The sequence below is a fragment of the Typopeltis vanoorti genome, chromosome 1 (assembly GCF_054136105.1).
Source record: "Typopeltis vanoorti isolate ZY-2024b chromosome 1, IOZ_Tvanoo_1.0, whole genome shotgun sequence".
In the NCBI taxonomy this organism is placed as follows: Eukaryota; Metazoa; Arthropoda; class Arachnida; order Uropygi; family Thelyphonidae; genus Typopeltis; species Typopeltis vanoorti.
The window spans coordinates 166,541,813-166,558,539 of record NC_143549.1 but is presented as its reverse complement, the minus strand read 5'-3'; the positions used below and the strand labels follow the sequence as shown (position 1 = coordinate 166,558,539).

At 34.9% G+C, this 16,727-nt stretch overlaps 1 protein-coding gene across 2 annotated transcripts in view; it reads left to right on the top strand.

The window, feature by feature from the left end:
* Window positions 1-16,727, top strand: part of Mvb12 (multivesicular body subunit 12-like Mvb12) — a 171,363-nt gene that overhangs the window by 83,503 nt on the left and 71,133 nt on the right. For both annotated transcript variants that reach the window (XM_090395241.1, XM_090395250.1), the window contains one exon: window positions 12,202-12,331. In XM_090395241.1, the coding sequence (XP_090251367.1) occupies window positions 12,202-12,331 (130 nt within the window). The remainder of the gene's footprint in view (window positions 1-12,201; window positions 12,332-16,727) is intronic.

Below are 16,727 nucleotides of genomic sequence, written 5' to 3'. Positions count from 1 at the left end.
GGATACTACGGCAATTGATGTGAAGTCATCAGCTTCTATATACCTATATATCTATATAAGTAGCCTAGTAGTGATGGTACTTCACATGCAAACTTTTTTGCTTACACTTGGAGAAAGAATAAAACATGAATATAATTTCTTGACAAGCTGAATTTAATTCTGTGTGTTTGTTTTCTTACCTGCCTTTATCAGGACGTTGGTGTTTCACAAGATTTTTTGGAAAAGAACCATATAGGAAATAGGATTGTAATACTTACATTAACAGAACTAATTATTTACCAGGTCACTGTTTCATTAGTAGGAAGGGTTGCCTAAGAGTCAAAGCTAGGTACTTGAAGGACCTCCCACACATGTTCTTTGTGGAATATAGATAACTGACTAGAGCTTCTCAACCAGTGGCCAATCCTAACATTCTCATAGTGCTGCTACTTATAAAACAGAAAGCTAGGAGTTTTAGACTCAGCTGACCAAAATTTTCTGCATTGGCTTAAATTACAAAACAAGTGATGGTGCAACGTGATCAGATATGTTGATTGAGGTGTCTCATCTGTGAACCATCACAAACAGGGAAATGTCAGCTAGAACAACCTTAAATTGACAAATTGATGATAGGTTGAAGCATCAATGAAAATATAAGCCTGAATGGCAAAGAAATGGAGCTAGCTGAGGAATTAGATAAGTACCAGATCGACGTAATAGGGGTGACTGAAACAAAAAAGATAAAAACTGGCGAGATCTTTCTGAGCAATAAATACAAAATGTTATATTCAGGCAATGACAATCAAGGAAAAGGAGTAGCCATAGTATTCAATACAAAATTTGAGGCTAATCTTCTTGAATGGCAGGAAGTCTCAAGTAGAGCAATGTGGGCAAATATGAGAATGGGGAACTGGACAATGAGACTTATTTGTGCCTATGGTCACACAGAAGGTTCTACTAAAGTAGAAGTGGAGGAATTTTTTGATGCTTTAGAAAAAGCAACTGACACAATGAAAAAGGAAAAGTTGGTCCTTGTTGGGGATCTAAATAGCAGAGTAGGAAATGATTGTGAGACATACAAAAATATTTTGGGAAAATTTGGAGAAAAGAGCAAAGCTAATAATAATGGCAAATATCTGTTGGGTTTCTGCTCAGGACATGGACTGGTTATTACTAACACCATGTTCCAACATAAAAATGTCACAAATTCACATGGAGAGAAGAGGCAAGGAATAAGAAAAGTCTCATTGACTATGTTATTGTTGATAGTGATGTTTTCTCCCTGGTGCAGGACACCAGAGTGTACAGAGGATTTGAAATTGGAAGTGATCACTATTTAGTCTAGAGCATTAGAAAATTCAATTTCATATTGAAAAGAATAACATGTAAGAAAGTTTTAAAGTGAATAAAAGTTGAGCAGCTCTCAGATGTGAACTGTAGACTAAAATGCACAAAGATTATTGAAGAAAAAATGAAAGAGTTTGAGAACAGGAATCAAACCTTGGAGATTTAGTGGCAAGCCTTGAAGAAAGCCCTGATTGACTCATCTAGAGAGGCATGTGGTGAAATTGTCTGCAAGGATAGAAAAATCAGAACTCCATGGTGGACACAGGAAGTTAAAGAGGCAGTGAAGGTAAAGAAGAAAGCATATCAAAAGTTCCTGGCAAATAAGTCAGCTTGTGCTCTTTGAGAATACGGAGACAAATGTAAGAAAGCTGAACACTGTGTAAAACTAGCTAAACAAAAGTCATTGGAGGACTTTGGCAAGAACATAGAAAATAAATATCAAGAAGGTGGCAAAATATTCTGGAGGTTGTTGAAGAAGCTTAGGAATGGAGGAAAGAGTGCTGTAAAAGGAGTTAGAGATGATAAAGGTGACATGAAAACGGGAGAAAAAGATATCCTTGAAGTATGGAGTAATTACTTTGAAAAACTGTTAAATGAAACAAGCAGTGATGACAGCACAGTGGTAAAAAAAAACACTGACCAGGCATGAAGTCAGGAATACATATCCATACTTGAAGTAGAAAAAGCCATCAAAGGCTTGAAATGTGGAAAGGCAGCAGGAGTGGATGATAAAGTTATCTCCAGGTAACTTTATGTACTTTTTTATGTGGAAAACAGGTTGCACATAAGATCATATTTTTGCTACTTGCAAAATCAATTAGTCTCATGCCATTTTCATTACTTCATGTGCACTATCTCTTCCAGTTGTTGGTCGGAAGGTCTCTTCCTTTCCTATTTTGGCATTCATGTCTCCTAGAATGCTTTTTACATCATGTTTCGGTGCCTGATCATATATCTTCTCCAATAATTCATAGAAATTCATCTTGTCATCTTCACAATAGTCCTCAGTTGGTGCATGTGCATATATAAGTGAAATATTGAATATCTTAAACTTTATTCTCAGTACACAGTCATTCATTAACTGGTCTAAAATCAAGAACCAAGTGTTTCCGTTTTTTTATTAACCAAAAATGCAGTACCAAAGACTTTTTGATCTCCTCCACTGTAAAAAATAGTATGTGTTTTGGTCAAATATGCCACTTCCTTTTCATCTCGCCTCCTGCAATTTTGTTATCCGCACTCTATATCTCTGTAGTTCCTCACACACACACTCTTCAATGTTCCTTGTCTGTTCAGGCTCAAGACATTCCAGGTTCCAAACCAGTATTCATAATCCTTTTTCTGTTGTCCAGATTGTTCCGTGAAGTTCGTCCGGCTAATTTTCCTTTTGACTTTCTTAACAAGTTGAGTTTTTACAGGGCAGGGTTGTTAGCCCTATGCCCAACCTTACAAGAAGGAACCCAGCTATACCCCCGGATGCTGGGTACCCATTTTAGTCGCCTTTTACGACATGCATGGGCTACATTGGGACTATTCTTTAACCCTGGTCACCACACAGGGTCAGTATTAATTTATACATGGTAAATTGGAGCAGATAAAGTGTGCTATGTTGAAGAAAAATTTGAAGATGCCTATTTTTATTTGAAGCTAATCATGAGGTTTGTTGGCTGAAGGATTGTTTTTATGATTAGCTTTGATATCCAGTCCTTATTTATTAGTGTAGCTCTGGCTTGACATGCACACTCCAACTGTTATTAGATGAATTCTCTCCAGTTGAACTGCTTGACTTGGCCATGTACTCAGGCTATTTTATCTGCAGGAACCAATTCGAATTGCCATGGGAAGCCTTTTGTCAACTGCACTTTTCTACTTAGAGCATTTTGAAGAATTCCTATTCTCTTCAACACAACTTCAACCTTTCTTTTGGGCTCAATGTGATGTTTGCCATCTTACTAGACTCGGGAATCTACTTACCTTTTTTAACCAAAATCAACAGCATACACCCATGCATCACCTTCACTATGGAAAAAGAAAAGGATGGAAAATTAGCCTTTCTGGAAGTTTTCCTTTCCATACTCCTAGAATACTTGCTACATCTATTCAGTAAACTTCCCTTCGCAGGCCACTACATACAGCAAGATTCAGCACATCATTCATCTATCAAAATAGCCATCTTCAAATAATTGCTCAACATAGCACATGTTATATGCTCCATTTCTCAAGTTCTCCAATGAAAACCTGAGTACCATCCAGTGCATCTTGGACTCTTACAAGCCCATTGCCAAAAAACCTAAACCTGATGGTGAGTCCCTATTCCATATATTGGAGGCATATCTGAGACGATTGCTAAAATCTTGAAAAGATACAATTTCGTTCCTACATTTTTTCTCTATCAACAAATTATCCTCTTAGTCCATGAAAGATAAACAGCCCTCACTCTCCCTCCCTGGTGTTTACCAGGTTCAGTGTGATTGCCTTCCCTCATGCTTTGCATAAACAGGATGTTCAGTCGAAAAATAACTACAAGAACACCAGTCTTATATCAGTAAATATCAACTTAAAAAAATTGGTCCTGCACAGCATGGGGTGGATACTAAGAATAATATCCTGTGGTTCAGTACTCACTTTTTACATCAGTGCAAGTTTAGGTTTGAGTGGTTATTTAAAGAGGGTGCTAAGATACTTCTACATCATTCAAATTTAAATCATGACTCTTTTGCCAAGATTTGGGAGAGAGAGTCATCATAAATGGCTAATGTTAGTGTCCCCCCCCTCCATAATTACATTTTTTAAAAAAAGTTAATATAATGCTGTGTTATTTCATTATCTAATTAAATTTTATTTTATTTTGGATCACTTGATTTTAAATTTGGGCTTTAATTGTTATATTGTATTGGAACCACCCACTAGGTGGTATCCAGCATGTAGCTCAGCTCTGTAAATAGGATTAACATTCTTTGTTCTGGCTTCACCTTGTGATTATGCTGATGCACTTATGATGACCAGTTAGTTTCTGGTCAAAATATTTGCAGTAGTAAAATGATTATATTCTTGTGAGTATGTATGTCTAATAATGATATATTAATCATGTCTGACCTAATATAGAAGTTGGAGATGTCAGCTCTCAGTATAGCAAACTCACTAGGACAAAATCAATAGCTTGTTATAATGAAAAGTTTGTAATAGTGAATTTCCTTCAACAGTAATGATACTATGGGACTTTAGTTGAGATTTTTCAGCAGATGTTATAAGTGAATTTACTGTAATGATGCTTACCTCTTACTTTATGCAGATGAGTTATATTCCTAAATAAATTCATTACGAGTTTCTGGACTATAACTAAACTGAATAGCACTGGAAACAAGTTTGGCATGAAAATCAGTCATGAAAAGACAAAATATTGAAATAAGTAGGAACATGGAGAACATTAACTGCATTCTCAGGGGAGAACTTGTAGAACAAGTGAAATATTTCAGCTATTTATGACCAATTTTTAGTGGCAATGCAAATTAAATATGGAAATGTATAATAGAATAAACAAACTCATATGGTTACAAATCATGTCAATAAATTTCTATTTAGCTAGAGAAAATCCCAACATTGCCAGTCTAATTAGCTGAGTGGTTAGTGTATCTGCTTTCCAACCAACAGGCTGTGATTCAAATCCTACTATGGGAAAGGATGTTAGTGATTGTCTGTAGGTGGGAGATGAATTTCGGCACCCAGTGTGAGACCACTTCCATGCTTATTGGAGGTCTGAAGTGGCTTGAAAAAAAGTTCCATGTTTGGTCTCTAGAGCAGTGTTTCTGGATGTAAAAAAATAAATAATACAAAAGAAAAAAGAATAGAAAAATAAGAGTCCTTAAAAAAAATATATAAAAAAAAAAGTTCTTAACTCACCCACAGTACTTATGTACTGTAGGTCTGTAACCTTTCATGGGTGGGAGTAACATAAAAATAAACTAGAAAAAAAGAAATAGTTTTGACTTTTAGATCTGAAAGTTACATTAGAAAATATAGTTGACTGAAGACCAGAGTATGAACATTATGAGATAAATTAGGGTAGTGTCAGATAGCATGAGTGAGAGAATCATACGAAATGAAAATACCAGAAAGGAATTTGACATTAGTAGCATTCAAGGATGTGTAAGTAGAGCTAATATAAGGTGGTGATTTAAAAATAATGGGAGAGAAAATGTTGGGGGGGGGGCACAAAAAAACAGGTGTTTGATGCCTGATTGCAGGAAAAGACATAGACTTGATACTGTTAGTAGTTCTATAGAAGACAAATGTCAAGACTGACAGTTTTGGTAACAGATTAATGTGGAAGAAAGTTGACAGGGAGGTAGTAATAATATGAACTTAATTATATAGTACTATCATAGTATACTGTACACTTCTTGAAGGTACTCAACATAAATTTATGGTATTTATTTATTTAGCAAATAATGTATTATAGAAAGTGATAAGAGAATAAATAGAAAAAGTATCATAGTTTAACAGTTAGATTCTGAATTCACAATAAAGCTTCAGGTTTAACATCAGAAAAGTCCATAAGTTCCAGGTTTGAGAACACAGGGCAGTCATTAATGATATGGTTAATGGTCTAGACTAAATTGTCACAATGATGTATGGAGTGCCAGTCCATTTCCAGTTGTAGAGCATCTGTTTTCATTTCCCATGTCGCATCCTGATCTTGTTAAGTGTTTGGAAGATCAAAATCCTTTGGTCTGGATCAGAAATAATGACATGTAAGTTAGAAGTGTTTCTGCATATAGTTTTCAGGCTGATGTGATATCAAAGGCTTCATATGACATTTGCTGAGCATTTCTCCAGGCTGGTCTCTGAGTACCTGTGTGGGAGATATTTTCATGTAGGGACAAGTCACTCTTGTCAGTTTTATTAAATAGAGTGCCTAAATCTCTTTTCCTCTATAATGGAGGAGGGAGAGTAAGAATATTATTGAGCATTTGGGAGCCAGTAAGTTTGGGTTGATCTTTATGTTTCAGAGATAAGTCAAGTGTGATTACAATTAAAATTTAGATATGACTTTGTTTTTCTACCTTGTCTTTTCTGATGCCTTCGAGCAGGCAGTGAAATAATTATTATACGTGTATTAAACTGAATGATTTACACTCTATACATACATAAATTGTATTAATTTTTTTAAATAAACTTATACCATCAAAGTGCATGGAACAGTACATGAACCTAGTCAAAAATGAATCCAGGTTCAACTGCTGCAATAATGAAAAAACTCCTAACTTAAAGATTATTGTATGCAAATATAATACATCTTGCTGTTAATTTCAGGTAAGTCAGTGTACAATAAAATTTCTTTAACTCCATTCTGTATTAACTGTTTGGATTATATTGTTTTAGACCCATAAGACAACTCTATACAGAAAAGTTAGTCCTAATTCTAATGGACTCACTTTCTGTAAGGAAAACAAAAAATTTCTCCATCAATCCAGAGAAGCTTGTGATGATTGAACACTGCAGAGCTTATCAAAGGAGCATGAGAATGGATGGTACTATTATTATCAAAAAACCATGGATAGGATTTGATGCCCATGAGAGATTATTTGTGCAAAGTGGATGCCACAGAACAGATCTTTTCTCACTGGCATCAAATCCTATCCATGGTTTTGCTAACAATAGTACACTTCATTCCTCATACTTGTTCAACAAGTTCTGCAGTGCTCTGTCATCCCAATCTTCAAATTTTTCAACAACCAATGCTTTGAACACTGATCTCTATGCCAACCTGCATTGTAGGGGTAAGGACAACTTAGTCACTTTCATTATTATCAAAACACAGTGTTTTTTTTAACTTGCAATGAACTGTTTTCAGTTCACCTTCCTTTACTCTTGATGAAATACTTTTTGCAAATCACTAGATTAGAACTCTTACGTCTAGCATTTCCTGGCATAAACATCACATTCATAGTGTCTTCATTCTCCAGAAAACCATTATTTTGCACTCAAGATGTTGCTGTTTTTTTTTTTTTTTCCTTGCAAGATACAAATCTGAAATCTGTCTGATCTTAAAATATTTTTTCTCATGTTTGAGTTGTTGCACTAAAAACCCTCCAAGTTCTTGTTGCTGTCCAAAGGAGAGCATTTCAGTTGATCTGTGGTCTCTCATTTATACACTTCTGCCTTATAGCCAAAATCGTTATTTTATATATTTTTTCTTTTTTTTTTCCCCCACACATGAAAAGCAGAAGAACCTATAGCAAACAGATGCCATGTGAGAGCAAAGTCGGCATGTCTTTTCTATAGACACTTCCATAGATAATGTTCGTTGATTTGGCATTCATCATCATGTTTCACTAAGTCGATAGTAATGCGAATAGTAGGCTGTTCACTATCCAACTTCTAACTTGTTTATCTTCATCTCTTCCTGTTTCATTCCATTTGTCTCTTTTCCCTGGAAAGCAGCCTTCCTCATGTTTCCCAAAGACTATAGCACATTAAATTAGTATTTTATTTTCCACAGGAGAAGGATATATAAAAAAATTTTATATTAACTATTGATACTTCAGTTGTATGTTAATTTTTCTGACTATTCATTTTTATTAGAAAAGTGTGCTTTTAAAAAAAAAATTATGCTTTAACCCTTTTTGATAAAAACCAAAACATTTTCCTAAATAAATAATAAGATTACATGTTGAACGAACTGACTTTGTGAGGCAGCGCATGCATGCAAACTGTCGTTGGTATTGTGACATTGGTGCAAAAATCACACTAAGACCAATGTTTTATTATTATTATCAACATCTGACCTCCATGGAGTCAGAGACTCGTCGTGGGAAGTACTCACTATTGCATACAATGCTCATTCAACCGCATCTTAAACTGATTTGATGTGTTCACAACACAATCAGGCAATGCATTCCACTCACCAACCACCCTCCATGCAAAGAACCTGCTTCTCACTCCTTTGCTCACACCCTCCTTATACAGTTTCCTGCAATGACCTCTTGTTCTACTCCTCTCTCCCACTCTATGAAAAATCTCTTCCTTGTCTACCTGATAACAACCCCTGACCAGTTTATTGGTCTCAATCGTATCTCCCCCCCCCCCTTCCTCTTATTCACGAGGCTCTGCAACTTACATTCTCTCAGTCTGTCCTCATATTTTACATTCTGAAGACCACTGACTCCCTTTGTGAATCTTCTCTGTACCCTTTCCAACATATCCTCGTCACTATGAAAACCCGGCAACCAAATCTGTGCACAATAATCCATATGAGGCCTGATCAAGGCCTTATACAATAGAATCATAACCTTTCTATTTCTGCATGTCAAGGTTCTCTGCATCATTGCCATTATTTGATGTGATGTCTTCACAGCTTGTGCAATGTGGCTCTGAATTTCAGGTCCTTGTCCAACAAGGTAAGTGGAACTGATAGTTCCACTTACCTGCCCATTCATTGCATGAATGGGCAGGTAAGTGGAACTATCAGTTTCCCCACCAAATGTATACTTTGCATCCCATCGTTGCATACCAAATCTCAAAACCTTACACTTGGCAACATTGAACTGATAGTTCCACTTACCTGCCCATTCATGCAATCTCTTAGAGTCCTCTTGTAAGGCATTAACATCAGCCTAACTGTGCATTGCTCTCCCCAGTTTTGCATCATCTGCAAACATCTGGATATCACTAGTTAAACCCAACTCAATATCATTAGCATACAAATTGAACAATAATGGTCCCAAAACTGAACCCTGTGGCACACCACTGGTGACCTTTCTCTTTCGAAATACTGCACCCCATATACAACTTTCTGATACCTATCTGACAGCCAGTCACTGATCCAACACAGAAGTCTGTTATCCAATCCCACCTGTTTCAATTTATTTAAGAGCTTGTCATGTGGCAGTCTATCAAAAGCCGTTGCAAAATCCAAGTACACCACTGTATATGCATCTCCTCTGTCCAAGGTATTTGTCACTTTCATAATGATGAAACTGTTATTTTTGACCACAAGAACTATAGGAAAGATTGACTTCTATTTGGGTTTATAGGTCAGATTTATTTCAAACTAAGTTATACCAACTAGTTTTGCTAACTATAGCTGTTGGCTTACATCTATATATATCTTTTACCCTGATGAAACCAACAGCTATATATGGCGAAACTAGTTGGTATAACTTAGTTTGAAATAAATCTGACCTATAAACCCAAATAGAAGTCAATCTTTCCTATTTGTCACTTTGTTATAGTACATAAGTTAGTGAAACATGATCTCCCCTTAAAAAACCCATGCTGATAACCACAGAGAATATTGCTGTTATCAACCCATTTCGGTATCCTACTTCTCGCCAATCTCTCCAGAACCTTCACCACAACCCCAGATATACAGACCAATCTATAATTTGAAGCTACACCGCCTTTATGCAGTGGAACAATTTTACCCTCCTTACACTCGTTTGGAACCTGTGCTGTTGCAAAACTCTTATTAAACATGCATGCCAGTTCCCTGGAACATTCCCTTAAGATGTGTGGTGATATTTCATCAAATCCTATCGCCTTATTAACATCAAGGTTATTTATTTTCTCAAATACCTCCTGCTCACTCACAATTAAGCTATCCTCTACACTTAAGTTCCTCATGATTCAACCCTGATCAGGATGAAACACTTATAAATTGATCACTGAATACCTCAACAATGTTTTCTGCAGCAGTTACCATTCTACCACTTTTATCCCTTAACTTCATCTTTCCATGATAATTCTTCCTTCTCCTTGCCACATATCTATTAAAAAAAAAAAACTCTCTAGGGTTTTAGCCCGATTTGCCAATTTCTGCTCATACTCTACTTTTGTTTTCCTTACTGAGTCACTCTCCTGGATTGTTCTTTATATTCTTCATGTGATTGATTACCATTATTCATCTGGTACTTCCTCCAAAGGATTTTCTTTTTCCAGATTTCATGCTTAAGCTCCACATTCATCCATTTTACACCAACCTTATTTTACCTTTTGGCCTTTGGGATACATTTGTATATCGATGCCATTATGTATTTCTTTGCAAGTTCCCACGCAGCATTTATTTCCTTACCGCTCAACTCCTCGTTCCATGTTATAGCTTGAAGTTTTCTCCTAAGTTTATCATAATCACCAGTCTTATAATTCCACATATATATCATTTCCTCGCGAAATCCTGCATATCACTAGCCACAACACAGGTGATTACTTCATGATAACTTTCACCAACTGGAGGAAAATGTGAAACCCCTCTAACAATTACATCCTCGGATGAAATGTGGAGATCTAGAACTCTTGATCCTCGCATGCCTTTCTTTGCGTACTGCCTGAGATAGTTATCTCTCAAGAACTCGAGAAATTCACTTTCCTTATTCCCAAATGCTATCTCTTCAATTCCAATCTATACTGCTATAATTAACCCTTTCTGATCTGAATTTTTTTTTCCACGTGAAAAAAAAGTTTTCTTTCTATTTATTTTGTCTTTAGGTCTAAAAAAGCAAGAATATCAAGTATTTTGATGAAAAATACATTTCTGGATAGGAATTCTGACTGACTGATTTCATATGGAATCATTATATTCTGGTAGCAAATATTCAACTTCTGAGCTTATACTCTATAATCCAATATATGCATATTATTCTAGTAAGTCATAAAAACTGATATTGGTAAGATTTATAATACAGACCTTTTATTATATTAAAGAAATGGAACTACGATGTATAATACCAATTGGAATCATTCGCCACATAATATGAGCTACGAAAGCCAGGATAGTTAGTGATTCCAATTGGAATCACTAGGGTAGAAAGGGTTAAAATCACCCATAATAATTACCCTTCCTTTGTTCACTAATCCAAGTTGTTTATACATTTCTTCATCATCACATTCCCAGGCCTATAGGAACATCCAACTAAATATGTCTTCCTCTCAATCTCCATGTTACATCACACTGCCTCATAACCATTGCCACTATTTCTCCCTTTCATGTCTATCTTATGTAGACTTAATTCCCCTGGTATCATCATTCTTATAAATATTGATGATATCAAAGAAAGGAGATATATAGTGCATAATGTTTCTTGATCAGACAATTTTATCACTCTTAACTTGAATATATAATAAATCCTGTAATTAAATGTGAATTTTGCTTTGATTGGTGAGAGGGTATAGCTCCATCACAAATCAGCTTAACTATTTCTATTATTAGAAATAGTTGAAATAAATAATTTCTTAATATTATTAATTTTCTTAATATTTCTTAATATAATGTCCGCGCGGTTAGCCTAGTGGCTTTGCACTTCGCAACCATATGCCTGGGGAAGGGGTGTCCTAGGTTCGATTCCCGTCCACGACGTGAGGAGCTTAAGGATCTTCCTCAGCCATAGCCAAGTTAGCCGGTCTTGGGCGTGGGCAGCAGGGTTTTTTCCGCCAGTTTATCTGGGGTTTTTCATCCCGCAAGCAGGCAAACCGGCCCTGTGAACACACAGGTTACAGTCATAAATACTTATGGCAAGGAAGGCAACGGGAAACCACCTTGCTCATAATCATCTCTCCCTAGAATGGTAGCATATAGCTACCCTCCCGCGGCCGTATGGCAGATGGGAACCAGAAGAATATTATTAATTATATATTAATTAATAATATATTAATATAAAAATATATTAATTATATATTAATTATTTTTTCTTAATATTATTAAAATAAATAATTTCTTAATATTATTAATAATTTCTTAATTTCCAAAAAATATTTCTTAAAAAGGATTACTTAGTGCATGTAAATAAAAAATAAATAATTTACTTAATATTATTATTAATTTAAAAATTTATTACAAATACTTAGTTTTATAGTATATATTCATTTTTTCATTTCTAGAGCATAAAGCCACTAGGAAAAAACATCTCTGTTACAAGCTACTTCCAAAGGATAAGGCACAGCTTGCAGTTACTGATATAATAGTATTAAGCAAGTCAAAGAAGCCTCCTGCTGGATTTCTTTCAGCTGGGTAATAATTTTGTTGTATAGATAGAATATTAAAAATTCTTTTATTAAAGAAAAGTTTTAGTAACATTCACATTTTCTATCATGCTTTTAACAATTTTTATGTAGCTGAATAAAAAGTTTTTCGTATACTGTTTGATACAAATATGGACCTTCCTCTTGCTTGTTGATTTTTCTCATTTCCACACAAGAGGCATTAAATAAAACAGTGATGTGTGCATGCATGCATGTAAATATTTAGGGAGAAAGAAGGAATGAAAGAGGTTGAGAAAATAGGTTTGATAAGAATCTATATGTTAAAAGGAAAGCAAAGGAATGATGGTGGCCAATTCAGTAGAGCAGCAGCAGCAGCATTCTTGTAAATACCTGTAGAAAAGGCATAAAGAATTAGTGAGTGATATCTATGAGAAAGTGATTGGAATGAATCTTTCAGAGAGGGATCAACTCTTAAGCATACTAACCTTTTTTGGATAGCATCAAGGATTCATAAGATTTTTGGGCCCATCCCAAATGGGAGAAGAGTATTTTGAGGTTAGCATTGGGTGGATTTGGGATTTATGTATTGTCTTGAATGAAAGAGTGCACCAAGTTTTCAGAGGCTGAGGAGAAACTATAGATGTGTTTGTGCCAGGAAAGGCTAGAGGAGGTGTAAATCAGCCCAAGAAGAAAAATTCATTCTATTTTCTTTAATGAAGCATTGAATTTTATCTGAATCAGCAGGAAGGGGTGAGGGATGAATCAAGGTGTGAACTTTCTTACATGAAATAGGACAAAACTGTATTTTGTACTATGAGGTTCTCTTGATTGTTCTAACCCATTGAAAAATGGTAAGGAGATTACCATTTAAAACATTGGTTAGAAGATATTGAAGCCTGAGTCATTTGAACACTTTTTGTTCAAGAATTTTGTTGAATGAAGAAGATGAATGGAATGCACTTCCATCATCAATGTTGTAGATAGGATTTGTAGTCAGTGGAGAGTTGTTAATGTACAGGAGGAAGACTGAGCAAAAGCATAGTTCTATGTACCTCATCATTGATAGAAAAATTTGAAGAGAGACCATTGACCATAACACACATGCCCAGTAAATCTCCATAAAGAATTCCAGCATTTTTATAACAGAGACATAAAGATAGAACATAAATTTTAACATAGTGAAGAGAACACTTTTGAACCTGGTCAGATGTTTTCAAAATGTCAGAAGTAACCAATGAGTTACTCAATCCTTCTGTTGCTTATATTCAAAGGTGGTAAGATTGGCTAGGAGATCTGCTGTAAAAGAACAACAGAATCCATATTGGCAATGACCTTCTCCATTGTTTTCAAGAAGATAAAAAGAGTGGGATGATAGTTTGACTATGGACTTATTGCCCTCTTTAGTGTATAGGCTATATGTGCTTTCTTCTGTTAGGTAGACACTAGATGAGTATAACTGTTTGAATGAGGAATATAGGATTAGGATTTTTCTGATGTCTTTCAAGAGATTAGTGGAAAGTTGTTAATGGATGCATTGAGTATATTGAATACTGTATAGTGGAAGGTGATTTCCATTGGTCATCTGTACAAGAGTTGGAGGAGAAGACTGATACCAAGAGGTTGGGCTTATCTTTGGGTGAATTATCACAATACCATCTGTATGTGTGAGAAGCATAAGTTATGTTCACCAACTTGAACAAGGGACTAGAATTCCTATCTGTTGATTTGTGCATGCAGCAAATTTTCTGGTTTTGGTCCTTTCAAAGTATGGTTTGAAATTTTTGTTAGAGGCTGCAGTATCTAGGTTTTTGATTTGAGCCATTTGAATATATGAACTTTTTATCTTAAATAGTGTTAAGTGGATTTTGTGTCGAGTGGAGAATGAAGCTCTCGTTCCAGCAAAGAATATTTCAGTTATGCTGTTAGAGGAAGTGTATAGATCAAGAGGACAGTAACAGGAACCATGGAAAAGAGACGTTGAAATCACGGAGATCATCCATTTGATATGGATGATCTCCGTGATTAGGACATGGGCTAATATTTGATGGTTGAAGACTAGTTTGTGGAAAGAGGAAATGTGAATGGATGCCTTCTTTTCAGTTCAGAGTTCCAGGAAGAAAGCTGGTTAAGAAAATATTGGAGAATGAGAATTATCCAGTATTCTGGTTTGTAGGTGAACTTGTGTGTGTGTGATTGATCATTATTAACAGCAAATAATTCAGCTTTAATAATTCATAAGTTTGACAAGAGAACCCAGTTTTAATTATAAACATTAATGCCTTCAAGGGATATGATCACCCTGTTTAGTTAATGAGACTGTAGAAAATGAACTACTCTGACCTCTGTTTCAAAAGGCTTTCAGAATTAGGAGAGCAGCAAAGACAATAGACAAAAACAACAAAGTATGTAAAGACAATTTGGAGCTAGAACATATAAAGGTGTGTGTGTGTGTGTGTGTGTGTTGGGGATGATTCTTAGTTGTCTCACTCTGTGACCTAAGCTTTTGTAAATTCAGAATTTACAAGACATAGAACAGATCTTAGCACAAAAAAAAGCCTGAGACCTAATCACAGTCAATTTCCATCAAGAACTTCTCATTTTTTGAGAGTATTCTCCTCTTGTATTTAGCAGTATAAAAGTCAAATGCTGCAACACTTGGTTTCTGCCTTTATTTTCTACACCAGATCAATAAAAACAACATGCATGATGCATTCCCAGATTACATTTCAATGAGAATTTACTCGGCACTACCAACAGAATCCATACATTGCAAGTTCTTCAGCAAAATGAAACTCGTCAAAAATTATTTATGATCTAACACTAGTCAGGATCACTTACAGCTAGCAATTCCTGTCTTGGAAAATGAAACTGCCTAAAATTAACTATGATCAAATTGTAAGTTGCTGAACAGAAAGCCCATAAAATAAAATTGAGGTATTTTCTACACACGCACGCGCACACACACACACACAATCCTGTTATTATTACATGATTTTGAAATAGCACAGTTCACAAAAAATTAAAGTATTCTGTTTAAATATCTTTTTTTTTTTTTCCAAATTTAAGTTTACTATTTTTGCAACAAAATTTATTATTTTTTAATGTTATTTAACATATCTTTATCACATTACATATTTTCATATTATGTTCATCTAAATTCAAAAATGAAAATTTATAAAAAATTTCCAAGTTTTCTGAGTTGTGTTAATTGATTTCTAGGCACTGTTTAAAAAATAGGTAAGTTACAGTTTTTATAACATGATTTATTTAACTAATTGAAAATATTTTCTGCCTTGAAAATATTTTCAAAAAAAAAACACTATTCTTTAAAAACAAAAATAGAAATCTTAGACTGTATGAAAAAGTGGTTTCACATCTGTTGGCAAAAGTTTTAATTTGAACAAAGCTACGACCCGAGCAATTAGGAAAAAAAAAAAAGAAAATTCTATGCGACTATCTGTAGTCTGGTACTGAATTTAGCACCAAGTCTTCTTCATATACCAGAGAGATAGAAAAAAATGGAAAAGATGGTGCTAACATGGGATACCATGGAATAGAGAGAAAGAGAGAGAGCCCAAAATATCAGTGTTGCAGAAAACACCACTACCCTGCTTATTTAGAGACCTGAAATAGCTGATGCCATGCTGGTACCATTAAACAGAAAGGCCACTACCCAGATCAGTTTTGACCTTTATTGAGGTCTCATCAGTGGGAGCCAGACCCAGAAGTGATACCAAGGTTGAAGTAATGCAGAGGTCATATTTCCATATACAAGTAGACAAAAGTTATCACACCTTATTATTAAAATACTCTGGATTAGAGATAGATGTTGAAATTTTTTTCATTATAAATTAATGATGCCAAGTTATTCTTGGTTTCATCCTTTATCCAAGTGTAAGCAAACAAAGTTTGCATGTGAAGTCACTTCACAACTGGACTACTTGTAAATTAATTCATGTGCAAAACTTTATTTATTTACACTTGGATAAAGGATGAAACCGAATATAATTTCTTGGCATCTTTAATGTATTTTAAACAGTGGGCTTTAAGAACTTATGAGAAAATAAAAGATCTAGAACCATCATTGTCCTCCCAACTAACTGATGACAAAAATAAATAAATTTGCTGCAAGTAACAGATTGTTGCAAGGATTTTTGGAATGATGCAAATCATAATGTCAAAATGAAAGATGAAATTGCTTATGGAAATACAACAGCTGCCAAAGAATATCCTTCAAAGCTTGTCAAAATAATAATTTAATGTTTTTCTATATACTGTACAGTGCATAGTGAATGTCTTTTTTTTACACAATATTCTTTGGAATGTATATACTGTGTAAAAATAGTTTTTTTTTTTTTTTTTTTTTTTCTATTGGTTAAAAATGTATTTTTACATTTTTGACAAATAGGAAAAAAATGTGTTTA